Source organism: Petaurus breviceps, unplaced genomic scaffold (assembly GCF_028583685.1).
Source record: "Petaurus breviceps papuanus isolate PSGF00001 unplaced genomic scaffold, PetGlider_PUasm1.0 38, whole genome shotgun sequence".
Taxonomy (NCBI): Eukaryota; Metazoa; Chordata; class Mammalia; order Diprotodontia; family Petauridae; genus Petaurus; species Petaurus breviceps.
Genome location: NW_027186304.1, coordinates 23,409,242 through 23,431,339, shown reverse-complemented (window position 1 = coordinate 23,431,339; position 22,098 = coordinate 23,409,242). Strand labels below are relative to the sequence as shown.

At 37.4% G+C, this 22,098-nt stretch overlaps 1 protein-coding gene across 2 annotated transcripts in view; it reads right to left on the bottom strand.

Moving 5' to 3' along the window:
- The window catches only part of PPP4R1 (protein phosphatase 4 regulatory subunit 1), an 88,848-nt gene that overhangs the window by 22,992 nt on the left and 43,758 nt on the right, over positions 1-22,098 (bottom strand). Inside the window, exons 9-11 of one of the 2 annotated variants that reach the window (XM_069099639.1) lie at positions 21,523-21,650; positions 10,921-11,468; positions 5,722-5,802 (exon numbers count right to left, since the gene is read on the bottom strand). In XM_069099639.1, the coding sequence (XP_068955740.1) occupies positions 5,722-5,802; positions 10,921-11,468; positions 21,523-21,650 (757 nt within the window). The remainder of the gene's footprint in view (positions 1-5,721; positions 5,803-10,920; positions 11,469-21,522; positions 21,651-22,098) is intronic. The other variant, XM_069099640.1, reaches the window with a different exon arrangement.

The following is a 22,098-nucleotide window of genomic DNA, read 5'->3' as shown; positions in this document are numbered from 1 at the left end:
CAGCCCTGCATCAAAGGAGGCATTTTAATGGCAAGGCTTCCAGACAACTGCCCAAAGCATTAGTGAGGTTTCCAATTTGCTTTATAAGGTTTGAAAGAAGAATCTGTATTTGCACCTATCCTCTATAACTTCATTTATCGTTTCATTTTCTTCCTCACCTGGCTGGAACAGTTTCTAATATCAACTAAGGAAAGAGATGCCATGACAAGAACACCCCATTCGGAACCTCATGAGGCATTTCTGCATTTTTTTCCCCACTAAAATGATATCACTGCTACAAGGAATGGGAGGATTTAATGATTAGAACTCAATTACTCTTTTACTACAGCTCTGTACCAACATTTCTTTGGAAAGCGGATACCAGGACAGAAAGTATTTCCTAATTAGAATTCCAATTCGATCTGTATGGCGGGTTGGGAGAACAAATCTTGAAGAAGAAACACATTTTTGATGTTTCAACAGGGTTCCCAGGCAAGTGTCATCACCAGTTTAGTGTACAGTACATGGATGACATGAAAAGCTTTCTTTGAAGCAATATTTATCAACTGCATGTCTCCATAACTAATTTGAGGCAAAAATGATTGCATGTGTACGAGTCTCACAAAGAGTGGGAAGAAAAAGTATTTGTGAATTAAGACTGACTTAAAGCTCATGTAAAACCAGCAGTTACAATAAAATGATCTGCAAAGGACACAGATTCAACTTCCGATAATTCTAATTCAGCAATTTCTACCACCTACCAGCTTCAAAATATAATACATTGTACTTGTAATGACTGGTTTTGTCAAGTTTCAAACAGCTCCACATTCAATATGACCTTATTCATCCTTCCACAAACTGACATTTTTGAATTTGAAAAGGAAAATGATAATAGGTCTCAATTTCACAGAAGGCATTTAAACTTTAAAATCTTAAAAATGCCCTAGGATTTTTCAAACAAGCTGAATGGGAAAAGGAAACATTGTTCTCAGAGTAGGGTTATCAGAGAAATGAAGGACAGCCCCTCAAAAATGACAAATTGAAACTGCAGGAGGAAGAACCTGAGCAAGTTACATGAAGGAACATGAAGAGTATAAAGGATATCTACCAGGGATGTATTGTGGAATCTCTGTTTCTTACAGAAAATCTTTCTAAAATGTACTGGTATGGGATGTTATTGGTTCAAATGATTATGTTAAGCATTTTCCTAAGGTTGAACCATCCTTGTAACCTTGGTATAAATCCAACTTGATGAAAGTGAATGTTTTTTTGACAAATTGCTCTAGATCTTTTTGTTAAGATTTTCTTTAAATTTTTGAATCTATATAAATTAACATGATTGGTCTTTTTCTTTGCTTTTTTTCTTCCTTAGTTTATGAAGTAAAGCAGTATTTCATAAAGGAAGTTTGACAAAGTGTTTTTTCTCAATTTCTGAATAATTTATGTAATAAAGGTATGAACTGTTCTTTAAGAACTTGAAAAAAATCACACTGTAAACCCAAACTGGACAAAATTTCTGGGTTTGTTTTTTTCTGGATGGGGAGGGGTTAATTCCTTTACAGCTAGTTCTATGTCTTTGTCTATGATTGGATTATTTCAGGTCTTTATTTGGTATTGTTAATTTGGGCATTTTGGATTTCTGTGCATACACACTTTATAGTAGGTTCTGATCACTCTCTTTATTTCTAAGTTTAACTGTTGATTTTTAAATTCAACAGGATTGTCCTTTTTAAAATCAAGTTGGCTAAAGGTGTATTAATTTTCTTATTCTTTTCAAAAACTGGTTTTTAGATTTATAAAGTTCTACAATCTTATTTTCCAATTCATGCACTTCTTAAATTTTCAGAATTTCTTCTTGTGTACTTATATTGAGCTATTTAGTTTTTTAATATTTTAGTTGGATATTCAGTTTATTAATCTTCTCTTAGTTAAATCTTAATTATAGTTTGTTCTCAGAGGTAATTTTCCCTCTGAATATCAATTAAGATGCATCCTAGAAACTGGAAAGCATAGAAACAATTGTTTGTTCCAAAGCTTCCTGATGAGAGTTAGCAGAACTTAAGAAAATACTTTGTAAATGAAAACAAAATAAGTGCAACAATATCTAATATTTTTCAAGTGCAAATTTTGAAAATGTCTGCTGTGTAATTTGGAGTGATTCCAATAAAGTGACTCAATAATAAAGACATTCATTCTTCTGCTAGGCACTTACTCCTAGTAAAAGTCAATAATGGGGGCAGCTAGGTGTTGCACTGAATAGAGCACCGGCCTTGGAATCAGGAGGACCTGATTTGAAGTCCAGACTCAGACACTTAACACTTAATGGCTGTGTGAACTTGGGCAAGTCACTTAACCCCAAATGCCCTGCACTCCCCCCTCCAAAAAAGCAAAAAAAAAAAAAAAAAAGTCAATGATAACAAAAGCCCTACATACACCAAAATATTTGGAGCAGCACTTTTTGCAGTAGAAAAGATATGGAAACAAAGTCAACACCCATCACTTGAGGAATGGCTGAACAAGCTGTGGCACATGAATGTAGTGGAATATGACTGTGCTGAAAGAAATGGCACACAGGAACACTAAGGACAGGCATGGCAAGAGTCACATGAACTGAGACAGAATGGAGTGTGCAGAAGCAAGGAAAGAGTGAGCACAACGGCCGAGCAACGTAAATGGAGAGAACAGCACGAGCACCTGAATGCTGAGCTATTAGGACCAAGCCTGGACCTAAAAAGAGAAAGGATCGAAACAACTCTTAGGGTACCACATCTCACCAGTCAGATTGCTTAACATGACAAAACAGGAAAGTTATAAATACTGGAGAAGATGTGGGAAAATTGGAACACTAATGCCTTGTTGGTGTAGTTGTGAACTGATCCAACCATTCTGGAGAGCAATCTGGAACTATGCTCAAAGAGCTATAAAAATGTGCATTACCCTTTAACTCACCAATACCACTTCTAGGGTCGTATGCCAAAGAGATTATACAAATGTTTAATTATATGTTTTAATTATTAATTTTTTATTATTAATTTTAATTATATGTTTTATTATACAAAAAGGACCTTATGTACAATATTTATAGCAGCTTTATTTTTTTGTGGTGGCAAAGAACTGGAAATCAAGGGGATGCCCATCAACTGGGGAATGGCTAAACAAGTTGTGGCATATGAATGTAATGGAATACTATTGTGCTATTAAGAAATGGGGAACAGACTTCGATAATAACCTGGAAAGACTTATTTGAACTGATGCTGAGCGAAGGGAGCAGAACCAGGAGAACACTGTACACAATTACAGACACATTGTATCTATGATGACTAACTTTGATAGACTGGGCTCTTCACAGCAATGCAAGGTTCTAAGAAAACTCCAAAAGACTCATAATAGAAAAGGTATCCACCATCCAGAGAAATAATTACAAAGTCAGAATGCAGACTGAAGCTAAACTATTTGGCTCTCTCTCTTTTGTTTTGTTTCTTCTTTTTAATGGTTCGTTCCATTGGTTATAATTCTTTACAACTTGACTATTGTGAAAATATGTTTAATGTGAAGGTATATGTAGAACCTATACTGGATTACATGCCATCTGGGGGGAAGGAGGGGAGAGATGAGGAAAGGGGGAGAAAATTTGGAACTCAAAAACTTGTGGAACTGAATGTTGTAAACCAAAAATAAATAAATTTAAAAAGAAAAGATAAGAAAAGGTACTTCCCTTCTCTTCTTTTCAAAGGTGAGGGATGCAGGTTTGAAACACCATGGATAATATCAGACTCTTTTTATGTACTGGTTAATTTGCTATCCCCCCTCCCCTTTTTTTTTCTTATACAAGATGACTAGGGGGAGCGGGGAGGGGGATGAGTGGAAAGGGTTTGGATATGCTGGGAAAAGTAGAGGATGTAAAGGCAAAAAATAAACTAAAAATCTATTTTAAAAAATCTGATGCAGTTATTACTATTAAAATATGGGAGCTGATTAAGAGAAAAACCAGGTGTCAGTCCTTTCACTGAAAGTCTTCAAGTTTCATTAATTACTTGTTACACGTACTGGAAAAAAGGTTCTCTTCTAGATATATGGTTTGAACTGCATGGCTCCCGAGGACCCTTCCAGCTCTGAAATTCTATGAGAAGGTCTTTCTGATGACTTCTGAACTGGTCTATTACGTGACTATGCCAAGCACCTATGATTTTTATGTCAATCACAACCTCTCTGCGACTTCTGTACTAAGTTCCCAGGGGTTGCCTCAAACATAAAGCTTGAGTGACTTGTCCAGTAGTCATCTAGCTATTATCACAGCCGAGTCCCGAATTTAGGTCTTTCTGCCTCCAAGCCCAGAACTCTCTCCTTCTTTGTCATACAAACTCTAAACTGGTATATCAAGTGAAGACTGCCACCAAAATAACCTGGAAATCTGGAGATGTATTTTTTTTAAACTATGATTTAAAGTGATTTCTTCTAACTTTTACAGACAAGTTTCTAGAATCACCTATAAAATTCCAAAACTGAAAGAGACCTCAGCAGTCATGTAGTCCAATTCAAACCAAACTATTATAACTAATAAGAACATACAACCTCTGCCTTAACATTTCCAATAAACAGAAAACCACTACCTACTGTGACAGGCCATTCTACTTTTTGACAGCTCTCATTGTTAAGAAATTTTTCCTTCTGTTTTAAGCCTAAAATACCTCTTTGCAATTTACATCCATTGCTTCTGGTTCTGCCTTGTAGTATCAAAAAGAACAAGTCTAATCTGTCTTTCACATTAACAACGACTCAAATATTTGAAGACATTCATCAAGCCTTCCAAGTTGTCTTTTTTCCAAGTAAACTATGTCCAGAGTTCTTTCAACCAATACAAATTCAGCACAGACTCAAGGCTCTTCCTCATCCTAAATACTTTCCAGTTTATCAAGGTCCTTCCCTAAGTTAGGCTGCTCAGAATCTGACAAGAGCACTGAGAAATTATCATTTTCTTATTCCTGAATGCTCTCTCCTCTTACTGTACTTCAAAACTGCATTGGCTTTTTTTTAGCTGCCACATTGCACTAATATTTATAATATTCCACTGATCTGCCGGTTGAGCAACCCTGTCAAAAAAAAAGAAATAAATTTAGTATGGCATGATTTGCCCTTGATGAAACTGCACTGGTTTTTTACTCTTGCTTCCTTTTTTAAGATATTCACTAACCATCTCTTTTATGATTCATTAAAAATTTTGTCAAGGAACTAAAGTCAAAGAAGCAAAGTCAAGAACAATGACTTTTAGAAAGCAGATTCTATTTTCATTTCTATTTTCTTTTTTAATATCAAGACTACATTTGTTCTTCTCCAGTCCAGTGATACATCTTTCCCATTTTCCATGATCTCTTTTTTTTTTTTTAATTTTTAAGCAATCAGGGTTAAGTAACTTGCTCAAGGTTACACGGCCAGTTATTTCTGGGTGTGGTGCTGAGTGTCTGAGCCCGGGATTCGATCTCCAGGTCATCCCAACACTGGAGCCGGTGCTCTTACTCACTGAGCCACCTGGCTGCCCCTTCCATGATCTTTCAAATACAACAGCGATCACATCCACCATTTGTGGGTCGTGCAAGGTCACTGACGTGTTACTTTAACTATTTTCTTACTTATCTTGGTTATTAATTCCTTGTTAGGCATTTTTGTTCTGCCATTTCTAGAATAAAGGTCATTTTCCTTGGCAGAAAAAAAAACAAAAACATAGTAAGAATTAAGCAGGTCTACCTTCTTTCGTGTCAATTATCAGTGTCCCATCCATCCCAGGCAGCAGTCCTTTCTTTGATCCTTCCTTTTCCCCCAATATAGCTAAAAAACAAACAACATTTTTGTTGTCCTTAGTTTTCCTCAAAATCCTTAGTTCTGCTCCTGACATTATTACAGGGGCAGCTAGATGATGCAATGGATAGAGTGCTAGGAATAAGGAAAACCTAAGTTCAAAATTTGAACTCAGACACTTATATGGCTGTGTGATCCTGATTAAATCTTTCTATTTGATTTCAGTCACCTCATATGTAAAATGGGGATAATAATATTACCTACCTCCCAGGATTGCTGTGAGGATCAAATGAGATGATATTTGTAAAGTGCTTAGCACACTGTCTGGCCCTTACTAAGTGGTATATAAATATTAGCTATTTTTTTTTTATTCTTACCACATTTACATATATCTCTTATATGCTCAGGCTTCCATCTTCTGAACACATTATTTAGAAATCTAAGCTGTTTTGGTGACATTCATATCAGTTACTTCATAAAACTTTTTTTTAATTTCTAGATGGAATTATTTGCCTTTGTGTTTTCAAAATTTCATTCATTAGAGTTTCCTATCCCTCTTAGACTAATCTGTCATGCCTTTCCTTAAGGCAAGAAGCTATTATATCTACTCCACTTCTGGCAGACAGTGCTATCTAACTAGTACCTGAATAACTAAAATATACCATTACTAACTATACCATTGTATCAGGTTTGTGACAGTCCCCAAATTTTGGATTATTTTTCCTTCTTCTCCAGGTGGTCTGCTCAAATGCACTCCGCCATGTTTTCCTCTTCTAGTTTCTGGATTTCCTTAGATTCCAGTCATGGGTTTCATCTAAACAATAGGCTGTCTCAATGGTACCGATAAGTCAAAATCTGCCTCTTTGTATCACTAGTTCTTCTTGCTTATGCATTTCCATATATACATTTGAGGTTTTCCTTTCCTGTGAACTTCTGGATTTCTTGCTAGTCTTCTTTCATGTGTTAAGTCTCAATGCTAACTAGTTTGATGGATATATACACAACTTTTCTTATCTTAAAGCTCTTCTGATTAGATAAGCAAGAGATCAGGCAAATACAATCTTACTATCTATATGAAATTCCTATACTTCCTCTCTTTCCATTTATTTCTTAATACTTTAGAATTAGGCTTTTAACCTCACCATTAAACTGAAAATACTCTCTTCAGGGTTATCAACAATACTTTTTTACTGTTCAAATCAGTGATCCTTCCATGACCTTTGAAACTGGAGACTACCCTCACTTCCCATCCCTCCTCCTTCCTGGACATTCTTTTTCCTACCATGGCATCCATGAGACTACTCTGTTAAATTTTTTTTATCTATATGCCTGATTATTCCCTAGCTGGACCATCATCTATCTACCACCCTAAAATGATGGGTGTTCCTCGTTTCCAGGTTCTGTCCTAGCTCATCTTCTCTCTCTATGCTCTCTACTTTGGCAATCTTATCTTCTCCCATTGGTTCAATGATGTCATCTCTCTGAATCTGACTCCTAAATCTATACATCTAACTCTAATCTTCCACCAGAACTCTGGTCCCATATTGCTCCCTCCCAGTTAGTCAATCTATGGAGATGTCTAATCACAAGCTTACCATGTCCAAAACAGAAATTAATCCTCCCCTCCCCCAATAAACCTAACCATCAAAAGTCAATCAATGAACAAGCATTCATTACAACACCCACTATTTGCCAGATATCATTCAAGGTACCGAGGGTACAAATAAAGAACTCTCTGCCCTTAAAGAGCTTACTTTCTACTGGGGAAATAACATATTAATAACATGCTCACAATTAAATAAATACAGGATACAAAGCATACATTTTGCAGTCTTGCAGTACAAATTGGGGGAAGCAGTGTATAAGTCTATAATTTCCTCTTGAAAGTAGCAGCACTTGAGCAGAACCTTAAAGGACGCTGGAATTTTAAAAGAGATAAGGAAGGAGAAACTACAGAAACGAGGGACAGCCTGTACAAAGGCAAAGAGATAGGAGATATAATTTTCCCTGAGGAACAGCAAGTGGCTCAGTTGGGCTGGATTTTCAGTTCCTGATTTATTTTTGTTGTGGTGGGAGTGGTATTAATTCAGTTGTGTCTGATTCTGTGGCCACATTTGGGACTTTTTTGACAAAGACACTGGAGTCGTTTGCCATTTCTTTCTCCAGCTCATTTTAGAGATGAGGAAACAGGTCAACAGGGTTAAGTGACTTGCCCAGGGTCACACAACTGGTATGTGTCTGAGGCCAGATTTGAACTTGGGAAGAGTCTTCCTGACACTCCATGTTGTGTAATCAGCCTGGAAAGATTGGGTGTAAGTTGAGGTGCTTTAAACGCCAAAGAAATTTACAGTTCATCATAAAGACAATGTGGAGTTAATTGAAATCTTTTGAGCAGAGGAATAACACAGTGGTGATGAAAGCCTGGAACATGGTGGTTGTGGTGTAAAAGAGAAGTGGACCATTGGGAGAGACATTACAGAGGTGGAACAGACAAGACTTGATGGCTAATCAAATGAAGATAATACCTGGGTGACTAGAGGAATGGTTATACCCAGAACAAAAATAAGAAAGCTGTGAGGTTTGGGTGTGGCTAGCAAAGACACTAATGCTATTTTAGATATGTTGGTTTTGAGATGCTAATGGATATTGAGATGGAAATGTCTTAGCAGTCAGCTGGCAACTGGAACCAGAGGGCTGGATATGCAGATTTAGGTCATCTCCAGCTAAATCCATGGGAGGTCACTTGGAGAGAGTGGTGTTGTTCAATTATGTCCAACTTTTCATGACCCCATTTGGAATTTTCTAAGAAGAGATACTGCGAGTGGCTTGCCATTTCCTTCTCCAGCTCATTTTTACAGATGATGAAACTGAGGCAAATGGGATTAACTGACTTGCCCAGGGTCACACAGCTAGTAAGTGTTTGAAGCCAGATTTTAACTCAGGAAGATGAGTCCTTCTGACTGCAGTTCCAGAGCTCGATCCAATGTTACAAAAACTCATAGAAGACAGAGTAATAAGTCATACTGCAATCTGTTTAGAAGTGAGTAAGCAAGAAAGTGGGGGGTTAGCTTTTTATATATATTTGTTCATGAAAGGGACAAAAGATAGAGGATAATGATTTGAGGGAATGGTAGGGTCAAGAAAAGGCTTTCTTTAAAGAAGAACAAGATTTGGGCAAGTTTCAAGGTTGTGGAAGAGGAACCAATAAGAAACAAGAGACTGAAAATGAGGCAGCAAGAGCGGATATCTGAAAGGAAGTTCTTAGGAGAGACACAAAAATGTCTAGGGGTAGAGAATGGTATTGACAGTGAGAAGCGTAGGCTCATCTTCTAAGTCTGAAGCAAATGGGGAAAAATGCATGGGATGGTGCTGAAGTAATACAATGTGTAGAAATGGGGATGAAAGGGAACTCATGAAAGATCTCAAATTGTTCAGTGACATGAGACAAAAGGCCTCTTACTGAGAGGGAGGGGGAAGTGGTGGGATGTTTAGAATAGTCTTCCAGTTTCCCCACATATATTAAGAGCAACATGGGGGCAATTCCCAGTTGTCCAGATCTATATCTTGCCACCAGACCCAGATGGCACTAGATAAGAAAATGAGGCTGGTGACTTTGCACAGTCCTCCCTCACTTAAATCCAATGCCCTTGCAAGTCATGGCATCAACTTCCTGATGTCATAGCATTCTTCAACAGTGACAGCACCATCCTCCCAGTCAGACATATTTGTAATCTCCAAGTCATCCTCCAGCCTCTTCCTACCCTGCCTGTGTCTTATCAGTTGCTGAGGCTTGTTGGTTCTACCTTCAAATCTCCTGTCCCATTCACCTCTCACCTAGAACAATCGGTCACCCTGCTTTAACAGCTGTTCCCCTCTCCTATCCATCCTCCACACAACTGTCAAAACAATCTTTCCTAAGATATAGGTCTGACCACATCAGTGGCTCTATGTTAAAATACAAACTCCTCAGGCTGGCATTTAAAGGCCTTCCTTCTCTGAACAGTACCTATGTTTCTGTTGTTGTTATTGTTGTTGCTTAAACAGTGTCTGACTCTTCATGACTCCATTCGGGGTTTTCTTGGCAAAGAGACTGGAGTGGTTTGTCATTTCCTTCTCCAGTTTATTTTACAGATGAGGACATTGAGGCAAATAGGGTTAAACTGACTTGTCCAGGGTTACACACCTACTCTCTGAGCCAGAACCAACCTCGGTCTTCCTGACCTATATTTCTACACTTCCTGTATTTGCTCTCTCTCCCCCATGTTCTGAGTGTTTTACCAGTTGTTCCCTGGAGTGGAGAGCTGATCTCCCATTTGTGTTCCTTTCACAAGTCGTCACCAATGCCTAGAATGTGCTTCCTCCTTGCCTCTACCTCTTGGAATCCTAATCTGCCTTCAAGGCTTATATGAAGTATTATCTTCTACAGGAAAATATCTTTCCTAATCCTCTAATTGTTAATGCCATTGCTATCTTCTAGCTTCATATTTACGTCTATAGACATGTTGTAACTCTACTGTAGAACTCAAGCTACTTACAACTGGGTATTATTTTTCATCTTGGTCTTTGAATCCACCTAGCACAGCACCTTATACAGAGCAGGAAGCTTGGTAAAATGTAAAGATGCGGGAATCTAAATGATTCTCCTATAAAAAGAAAATTCAGTGATCTTTTTGGAACACTGTTTATGAGAATTTTCAGGAATGGAGCTGATTGCAGCTTCACTGTCCCTTATTTCATCCAAAGGAAGACTGAATCACTGTCATTTTAATTTTTAGCACAATGAAACCTAAAACAAAATGGACAAATTCATGCAAGCATGAGGATTTGGAGTTTCTTAGATACATAGCATTCTATTTATTGCTGCTAGGAAAATTTCAGAGGTACTTCACATATGAGTACCAAAAAATATACCATGCAGATAATGCAAATAAATTAACCCTCACTAAGAATATTTCCTGAAAATTTGACTTTTATAATAAATATTTAGAAAAAAATGACTTTTGATTCATTAATTTGATCAAACCAATTTTCCCCCAAATGCACAGATCAACTGTTTTCAAAGGAAAATAAAATTTTCAGAAAACAATAGTCAAAACAAGCATTTTAAGAAAGGAAATAAAAGTGCTGAACATGGTAGACTTATCATACCTTTAACATCAGGATCATCAATGTGGGGCTCAAGATTTTCTATCATTTCTTCAAGTTCCTTTCGGGTAGCCATAGTAATATTTGGAGAATCTGGTACAGTAACTTCTGGTGCTCCTTCTGGACTCTCTGGATCTAATGTTTTCTCAGTATCTTGTTCAAGCTCAAGCTCAAGATCTAGATCTATTACAGGTAGAGGAGTCCTCCAGAAATGGAAGGAGTTGTATAATTCTTGGTCTGTGAGAGATGGTTCTGGAGAACTTACGTCCATTTCTGGTATCAATGTTGTATTTAAATTGCCAGAACTTTGTTCAAGTTCATCTACTGCTTCTTGAAGAATACTATGGAGAGATACTGAAGATAAAGTAGAATGTAAAGACCTATCCAGGTGAATATGAGATTCACTCAAGGATTTCCTACACGTTTGAGTGTGATCTTCCATGTTATTTTCAAGCCTTAAGTTGGATTTACAAAGACAGACATCCAAAGGAACATCCTCTCTCCTGAACTGTACATTTTCTGAGAATTTGTCTCCATCCCTGACTATTTCACTGCAGAAAACATGAAAACATAAAAGCAAGCATTAATTTCTCATGAAAGATACTAGAATCAAACAATTACTAAAATCTGGTAAATGTTATATAAGTTTTGCTTTGACACTCAGAATGATTCTGCATTGTCTTCTGTAAGATGTGCAATCAGACAATGTAAATTAATTTTAATATTAGTTTAAGCCAAACACAATAGGAAGTAAATCTGTTTCTCATTCTTCATGCTAATACTCTGCTCCAAGGGCATGAACAAGAGCTGACAATTATTAATAATTATTATAATAAAAAAGCTTCCTGGTAGTGTCTCTCTATTGGTTTCAAAGTATTCTGAAATAGGATCATAGAGTTTTAGATGGAAGGGACCCTAGAGAATATTTAGTCTAGAGACTCTATTTTTACAGATGAAGAAACTGAGACCAAAAGAAGTTAAATTCCTTGCCTATAGTCATAAAAACTAAAATCTGAAACTAGGCCCCTCTTCTCTCAAATCTACCGTGTTTCCCCGATAATAAGACACCGTCTTATATTTTTTGGACAGAAAAACACCAGAGGGTTTATTTTCAGGGGAGGGCTTATTTTAATGAACATTGACAGCAATTTTAATAAACAGGTAAATGTGAACAAAAAAATGTACCTTTATTCAATAAGCAAATCACTGGGGAAGAACAGGATGACGCGCTCACTGCTGCAGCTCTGATTGGATGCAGCTCGGAGCACGGAGTGCGTTTCACGGGGGGGAGCGTGTAGCGCAGGGGATCACCTTCACTACGGTAGCAATCTCAATAGGGCTTATTTTCGGGGGAGGGCTTATTTTAGAGGAATCTTACACAGTAAGGGGAGGGCTTATTTTCGGGATAGGTCTTATTATCGGGGAAACACGGTAGTACTCTTTGCAGTACATGATACCCCTCCTCACATGTTATTCTCACTTAAAAATCCTACCTACTAAAACTGTGAAGTAGGTAGTTCATTAAGGAGTAAAATACCATTTTATAGATAATTTTTTTTTTTAAACTGAAGCTCAGAGAGATTAAAGTGATTTGCTCAAGGTCAATAGGTTAAGGTACTGGTGACAAAAATGACTCAATTCAGTATTCTCTCTACTAAAGTGTTTTTCTATTGTATACTAAAAGCCTACTGTGTATATACTCTTAAGAATAAAAGCTCCCATTTATACCATGTTTATATAAAAATTTTATAAAGCTCTTTAGTCACAACAGTATTGAATAAAATACAAGTTCAGGTTTGATTTAACAAAACCTCAGCAATCTCAACCTGCTAATTGTCACAAAACAATCTTCTGAACACCAACATTCTCCTGGTATTAATGTACAGGGTGTCCCAGAAGTCTTAGTGCAGTTTTAAGCTGTTACAACTTAATTTAACCATCATAAATAATGGTACACTCTGATCCACAATGAACCAAAACTTCAGGTGATAAAAAAAGCAATGGAAAGATGCATAGAAGTGTAAGTCAGCTACAGTATTTTGCCAGTGAATACTCCTTAAGAAGAAGTGGCATCATTAAGGATGGTACATATATGAATGGAAAAAGAGCTAGCTGATAACAAAAGACAGACAGTCAAATATTATTTTTATATCCAAAACATATTCAAAAAAGTCTTCTGATATACATAGATACTATAAAACAGACAAAAATTAGGATGAGAAAGCATAAAGGGGTTATGATCTGTATCAGTGGATGAAAAACTCAAAATTGATGAGTTCATGTATTGTAATAACATTACAAGACCTGAAACACAAATATTTTCCACATTTTATAAAGGAAACTATTGAGAGAAGTTAAGTCACTTACCAGGGTCACTAAGACCTAGAAAGGTCTGAGTCAGACCTCTGAAACTCAGTTCTTCTGAGCAGCTTTTTTTTTTTTTAAATAAAGACAAGGGTCTGATGCTTGACTCTCAACTAACCAGGCACCAAAATTTGCTAGATACATATTAACTGGGCCACATAACTATAGGCAAGTTACTTATCCATACCGAAGCTCACTTGGATTCACCACCTGCCTCACCTGGTAGTTGTAAAGAAAACATTTAGAACCAAACAGCGTTCCATGCATGAAATAATGCTAAGATTGTTGTGACTAGGGGCAGCTAGGTGGCACAGTGAATAGAGCACTGGCCCTGGAATTAGGAGGACCTGAGTTCAAATCCAGCCTCAGACACTTAACACAAAAACTAGCCATGTGACCTTGGGCAAGTCACTTAACCCCAATTGCCCTCCAAAAAAAAAAAAAGATTTTTGTGACTAATTTTTCATCCAGATAAATCCAAAGGTAATAGAAGAATGTCCGAATTTTTTCTCTTAAATGCACAGAATAAATATAAAAGAGGCAAGTTAGAGCAGAAGTTATGAGAATATGTGACAGCAGACAACTATGCTTCTCCTATGTGCATGCAAAAGGACACTGTATCAGCAGAGTAATGCAGTATCTATCAATCAACAAGCATTTATTTTACACACTTGCCCTGGACAAAGCACTGTGCTAAGTACTAGGGACACAAATACAAAGGACAGGCATTTCCCACCCTCAAGGAGCTTACTTTCGTTGGAGGGGATGCAACATATTCAGAGGTGAGAAAATATACAATCTATATGATAGATGCAAAGTGATCTGAAGAAGGCAGTAATAACTGAAAACAAAATTAAAGAAGAGACAAGAGCTGAGCTGTGATTCCAAGAGGCAAAGGTGAGGAAATGGGAGACAGCCTACAAAAGGCGCAAAGATGAGACATGGAATGTAGTACATGTGAAATTAAATACAGGACACAATGGATGGAACACAAAGTGCCTGAAGTGGGACAGTGTACAACTAGCATTAGAAGACAGACTGAAGTCAGACTATAAGAAGCTTTAAATGCTAAACAGAGAAGTTTGTATTATTTCCTAAAGGCAATGGGAAGTCACTAAAGTTTCTTGAGATGTGAAAGAATCAAATGAAACTATCTTTAACCTATGCTTATGGGCTATAAATATGGTAGCTGTGTGGACTGGCAAGTGGAAAGGATGGATACAAAGAAGGCAATTAGGAGACTGATGAAAACAGACCTGGCAAGTCACTCTCTCCTTCTTGTACCAACTATTTATTTCAAAATCACTTCCAAACATTTAGCCCCCTGTTTAGTCTTATTCTTGATTTCATGATATTCTCACATATTAAGGCAATGCTACTATTTAGGTCTACTAGACGGCTAGATGGCAGGACATGCAATAAGGAGGACTTGAATTTGAACTCCCCCCCCTTTTTTTAAGGGGGGGAAGGCAAGACAATTGGGGTTAAGTGATTTGCCCAAGCTCACACAGCTAAGTGTATCAAGTGTTTGAGGCCAAATTTGAACTCAGGTCCTCCTGACTCCAGGGTCGGTGCTCTATTCACTGCGCCACCTAGCTGCCCCCAATTTGAACCCTTCTTCAGTCACTAACTAGCTATGTGACCCTGGATAAAACACTTCCCTCAGCCTATCAGTAAAAGTACCTATATTACAAGGTTATTGTGAGATCAAATGAGATAACATATACAGGCTTTGCGAATCTTTTTTTTTTTTTGCTTTTTTGGAGGGCAATTGGGGTTAAGTGACTTGCCCAAGGTCACATGGCTAATTTTCGTGCATGTGTGTGTGTGTGTGTGTGTGTGTGTGTTAAATGTCTGAGGCCGCATCCGAACCCAGGTCCTCCTGACTCCAGGGCCAGTGCTCTATTCACCGTACCACCTAGCCGCCCATGCTTTGCAAATCTTAAAGCACTATTTAACTGCTAGTTATTATTACAATTATAACCACTGCATTACATAATGCCTACAGTTTTAAAAAACTAAACAAAATGAAATGAAAAGCCCACAGAAGCTGAATTCCAAGTAATGCAAAAATCAATTAAAAGTCCCCTAGAGAAGAGCTAACGAAACAGATTTCCTCCCAAATTATTGTATATTGTAGAATATGGTACCTGTACATTTGCTTAACAGTTTTTATCACTAAGAAGGGTGGGAAATGACTACTCAAAAGGCATCAATGAAACTATCTTCCTTTTTTTTGCTTTTTGGAGTTAAATATTGGGGTTAAATGACTTGCCCAAGGTCACACAGCTAGTTTTTTGTGTTAAGTGTCTGAGTCTGGATTTGAACTCAGGTCCTTCTGACTCCAGGGCCGGTGCTCTATTCACTGCATCACCTAGCCACCCCTAGTGAAACTATCTTTAAAAATATATGTTAAGGATATGGAAGGTATTACTTATTTTCAACTTGGTTCCAGTCATAATTCCTTCTGGAAGCGCTTTCACAATTGACAATCTCTGACTCCCAGGAAAGAAGCTTAGAATTATCTTGCTTCCCTTAGAGAAAACAATGCTTAGAAATGGTTGGCCTAGTGAGTAAGGCAAAAGAAAATGGGAAAAAGATTAAGACCAGAAAATAAATTAAAGGAAGAATTCAAAGTAAAACCATAAGAAACCAGGACCTACAGAAATTGTATTTTAGCAACTTGACAAGAAAAAGAACTAGGCACTATGATTACTCAAAGCATCAGTCTACTACAAGGCATACTAAATCCTCTAATACACCAGCCCCATCACATGGAATTTGATGAATGAAAAGATTTCTTGTGTGTATCTAACATGCATTAAATGTAGCTGACTTATGTTTCTAAATAGTTTTTTTTTGCTATAATATAGTCTTAATTAAAAACAAAAATTAAATTCAAGTGTTTAAAGATATGGTCAAACAAGCATGCTATCTAAAATCCACAATATCAAAAGCTAAGTAAAGTGCACTTAAACTTTGTGTTCGATGACACAAAAGCACATAATTAAATCACAGAAGAGGATTTAGATCTATGCAGGAGCTTAGAGATCCACACATTTTACAGAAGGGAAAACTGGGCCCAGAAAGGCTAAATGACAATATAGTAAACAGAAGCGAAGTGAGGTAGGGGGAATGGAACAAATTTTTATTAAATAGTTACCAGGCCAGGCACTATGCAAAGCAATTTACAAATATCTCATATGATCCTCACAATTACCCAAGAAGACAGGTGCTATTATTATCCCCTTTTTACAACTGAGGAAATGGAGATAGGCAGAGGTTAAATGTCTTGCCTAGGATCATGCAGCTAATAAGTTTTTGAAATTGAATTTGAATTCAGGTGTGTCCACCTGCAGACCTGGTGGTTTATCCCATGTCACTTAGCTAGCTCAGCTAAGGAAAGAAACAAGATTCAAAACTTAGGTCTCCTGATTCTGAATCTAGTACTCATTCTTTCTGCCTGTAGCAGAAACATGTGTCTTTGTATTTCAGATAATTCATTTTTACCACAACTGTTAATGGTTAGGAATAAACTAAATATCACGCCCAGGTTTCTACACAATATTCCATAGCCCAACCCTGAACCCAAAAGCCTTGGGAAAACAGCAGGGCCCCTCAGACCACTGGCCTTGCTTCAAGTTCAAGTCTCCCAGCATAAATAAGACGGAGTGCTTGGAAGTGGTACTTCTCATTCAGGGGTACAAAAGCTTTGGGGATCCACCTTCCTTACCACCACCACAACCTGCTGACTAACTAGAAAGTGAATCTGAGGGTCCCAGGAATGGCAGCACTCTTAAGATAATTTTTCTTGCTCCTATTCTAGGCCCAACAAGTAGGAACCTGAGAGGCAACTTTCGGAGGGGAAAAGGCCAACCACCTCTAACTGCCATCTATGGGGCAGTTAAGTCAACCTCGCTGAAGTAGCCAGGGTAACTGAAGGACAAAGGAGGCACATATGTCAAGTTAGTCAAAGCACTTCTCTTTATACCCTAAAAGAAATAACTCAGCTTGCTAAACCTAAGATCTCTGGGAAGAACAATGCTCTCCAGACCATCAACCCAGCTTCTGAAGGTGTAACAGTCAGACTTAGAAAAGAAAGTTAACACTGAAGTCCTTGGAACTATCAAATGGTTCAACACCAGAAACTGGTATGATTTTATCAGCAGAAATAATACTAAAGAGGATGCATTACTATTCTGCTTTGCTGCTGTACCCTAAGAACCATGGGATTTTTCCTATGACTTGCAGCTGAAACCTTTTTTGTTGTCTCCTCAATTAGAATGTGAACTCCTTGAGAACAGACACTATTTTACTTTCTATTTACATCCCCAATAGTGCTATGTATATAGTAAACACTTCATACCCTCCCCCCCTTCTAGGTAATTTATTTGATCATTGCTGGATTAAAAGGCCTAGATTCAACTCCAGTCCCTAATAATTATTACCCTGTGTCACTTTAAGCAAATATAAGTTGTTCCTAAGTCTCAGTCTCTTCTTGCTTTCTTCAGTGCTTCAGTGCTCCTGGTAGCAAGTTGTCAAGTTGCTAAAATATATTTTCTGGTACTTTTTGGTGTTACAATTTTACTTTCTTACTGTATTACTTTTGAGAATATTCTCCACTCTTTTCCCTGAGATTATCTTTTCAACCATTTCCCTTGGTCTTGCTCAACAGGTTATTGTTTGAACAACCTTCTCTGCACAACTTTTAACACAGTTATGCAACTGGCCTAAGGGATTCACACACAAATTAAAAAGAAAAAACAACTTTGGCAGTCATATTTCTGAGTTGCTCCCAGTTCAGCAAAATGTTCCCCAAACTTCCTTCCCTCTATTGCTTTGGTGTATTCCTTTTTTCTTCCTTTAAGGTCATTAAAACAAAGTCACTTTCAGGCCTTCAGTCTTATTTAATTTCTCTGAACTCTAATGACAATACACTAAGGATCAGGGCAGTGGCCCTGGAGTCAGGAGGACCCGAGTTAAAATCCGACCTCAGACACTTGACATACTAAGCTGTGTGACCTTGGGCAAGTCACTTAACCCCAATTGCTTTGCCTTCCCCCCTCCAAAAAAAAAAGATTCTAAAGATCATTTGTATTATTTTCATTTGTTTCTTTTGACTTCTGTGTTTGTATTAAAAAGTTTCTACTCAGCTGTTTTTTTTTTTAGGGGCAGCAGGTGATAGGGTCTTGAAACAGGAACACGAGTTCAAAGCTGGCCTTAGACTCTTACAGCTGTGTGATCCCTGACAAGTCAGGGAATCTGTTTGCCTCAGTTTACTCGACTGTAAAATTGGGATAAAAATAGCATGTACTTTCCAGGATTGTTATAAGGATCAAATGGGATTAAAAAAGAAAAAAAGTGTTTAGCATAACACCTGGCACCCAAAAAGTGCGATATAAACGCTTATTACACTTTTCATGAGAAATATTTAGAAGTCATATATTTCATTAAAGATTTATTCGTAACCCTACTTTTTGAATGTTTTGTAATACAAACTCTCCACTCTGTGGTAGTTTATAAATCTTGTGTGATCTTGACTGTGAATTGGGACTTGACCTCTTTCTTTCTGGATGTTTATAGTACTGTTTTACTTTGACAATTTAAACTCTCAATTATGGTTATAATGTTCTGGTGAATTTTCATTTTGGGATTTCTTTTAGGTGGTAACTGGTGAATTCTTTCTCCATTTTATTGCCTGGATCTAATAGATGTGGGCAGCTTTTCTTTCATGATTCTTGAAATATGGCCTCCTGGCTCTATTTTTGGTCATGACTTAAATCGTCCAATAATTCTTAAATTTTCTCTCTCTGCTCTGTTTTTCAGGTCAACTGTTTAGTATTATGAGATCTATACTTTTTCTTCTATTATTTTTCCCCTCAGGTTTTTGACCTTGTTCTAATATCTGGTTGTCTCATGGAGGCATTAACTTCTATTTGATCCATTTTTAAGGAGTCTGTTACTTGGGTAAGATTTTATACCATTCATACTAAGTGGTTAATTCACTTTTTAAGTCTTTTCTTTCAAGCTTTCATTTCTTTTCCAATTTGTTCCTCTATCACTCTCATTTCATTTATAATAATATTTTAAAACTCTTTGTTTCATTTCTTCTAGGAACGCTAGCTGAGCTCAAAGTTTCTTTAAGGCTTTGCCTGCAGATGTTTTAGAGTCATTCTCCTCTTCTGTGTTTGTATCTTGGGTGTCCCTGGCACCATTAAATGGTTGGTTATACCAGTAGTTTGCTGTTAGGATTTTTTTGTGGGGGCAGGGGGAAGGAGGAGGGAGCTTAATGGTTCTTCTATTCTTAATTCCTAAATTGGGCCATGTGTGAGAGTCAAACTATGCATTTGGAGGCAATGTATTCCATATGTCCTGTGCTATATTAACCACTGCTGCATTTTTAGGGATTGCATGTTTTTTCTTTTCAATTCAACTTAGTTTTTTTGAAGCTTTAATGATTAAATATTTCATTTTCCCCTAATTACATGTAAAAACAATTTTTAACATTTTATTTTTAAAAATTTTGAGTTCCAAACTCCCCCCTTCAACCTTCCTCCCCTCCCCCCACCAATGAGAAGGCAAGCAGTTTGATATAGATTATATACATGTGATCGAGCAAAACATATTTCCATGTTGGCCATGTCGTGAAAGAAAACAGAGACCAAAAAAACCCAACAAGAAAATTTTTTTTAAATTACACTTTGATCTACATTCAGACTGTATCAGCTCTTTATTGACAGCATTTTTCATCCTAAGTATTTCAGGATGGTCTTTTTGAAAATAACCAAGCCATGCACAGTTGATCATTGCACAATACTGCTGCAACTGCATAATGTTCTCCTGCTTCTGCTCATTTCACTTTACATCAGTTCATGTAAATTTTTCCAGGCTTTTCTGAGAGCTTCATGCTCATCATTTCTTATAGCACAACAGTATTTCATCACAATCTTATATAACAACTTGTTCAGCCATTCTCCAACTGATGGAAATACCCTCAATTTCCAATTTTTTGGAACCACTAAAAGAGGTGTTATAAATATTTTTGTGCATATATGTCCTTTTCCTTTTTGTTTTTCATCTCTTTGGGATATAGATCCAGTAGTGGTATCACTTGGTCAGTGGACATAGCTCCAAATTGCTCTATGGAATGGCCGAATCAGTATACAACTTCATTGGAGTGCATTAGTGTCTCAATTTCCCCACACTCCCCTGTTTGCCTCATTCGTCATTTTCCTTTTCGGTCATATCAGTCAATTTGATAGGTATGAGAAGATAGCTCAGCTCATCTTATTTTTTTTTTCAGTGAACAAACATCTATTTTCTTATTTTTAAGGGTAGGCAGTGTTCTACAAGGATCACAAGGATAGCTCTAGTCAGAGAATCATAAACTTCCAGTTAGCCATAATGTGACTGTCTTCAAAGACTGAGTATTTGGGCCTAGGTTACCCAACTACAGACTTGTGCCCTTAGACAGAGCTCTAGGAAACAGGAGACAACTGACTCCAGCTAACTAGAGGGACCTCTGCAGGTAGGCTGACCCCTGATCTCACAGGCCTTATTCTTGTCTCTTCACCCCGGGCTCAACAGTAGATTCAGCTAGGTCAGAGCAACAATGGTACCAGTTCATCCTGAATAAAGGGAGAGAGCTATAGGCCTGGTTTGAGTCTGCAGGTTAAATCTGATATTCCTGCCAAGGTCAGAGTGACAGAACTGTTAAGTCCACTCTGGGTTTCCTAATTGTTGCCCTATTCACTTGCCAATGGGAAGAGGAATTTGTGATTTTAAACACACTATGGTATCTCCTGAGATTTTCCAATCATGACTCAGTCTGGCATTCTTGTAAGATCTTGGTTGGAGTAGCTGTGGGAAGAGCTGGTCTATATTACTACCTCCTACTCCACCATCTTTACTGGTTCAGTTGCTCCCAGTTAGGAACTTTTTCTACCAATACAGATCACACCTTAAGAGTGTTAAAAGAGAAATCATCTGGGGCACTAAGAGGTTAAGTGACTTGGCCAAGGAAAATTATAGAATCAGCACATGGCAGAGGTGGAATTGAATCCAGGTCTTCCAAGCTCTTAACACCAGCTACCACCCATTATGTTATTCTGCTGGCTTCTTTTAGCTGCCCCAGTCAAAAGAAATATTTCCTTACTTTCTTGGAAAAAAAATTTTTAAGACAGCAAAATTTTGAAAGAATTAAAATTGAAATAAAGAAAAAAAAAGAATTAGAAATCATACCTGTTCTTTTCTTCTAGCACAATATCTTCTGAGTTCTTATTTTCTTCTTTAAAATACTGGCCTGAGCTAGATGGATTAGCAAAAGTTGATATGAAAGGCCCCAGAGACTGAAAGGCTGCTTGGCGAACCTAGCAAAAAAATTTAAAAATATATTAATAGCATATAAATATGACTGATTCTTTGACAAAGGAAGCTTACAGGGGGAGGCTAGGTGGTGCGATGAATACAGCACTGGCCCTGGAGTCAGGAGGACCTGAGTTCAAATGTGACCTCAGTCACTTACCACAAATACTAGCCGTGTGATCTTGAGCAAGTCACTTAACCCCAATTGCCCTCCAAAAAGAAAAATAAAAGGAAGCTTATAATGGGAGATAAATTGCTTTGCACAACGTGATCACATTATTTAATACAGTGAAGTTGGAAAATAAGGTAGAGGAGGACAGCTCAAAAACTAATCCAATTAGTACTGATTCCAACCTCTGCCTCCTATGTTCCAATTTATCCCCACAGCTTAGTACAGTGCATAGTAGATCCTTAATAAATGTCTACTGATTGACTGAATTTGTTGTTGACTAA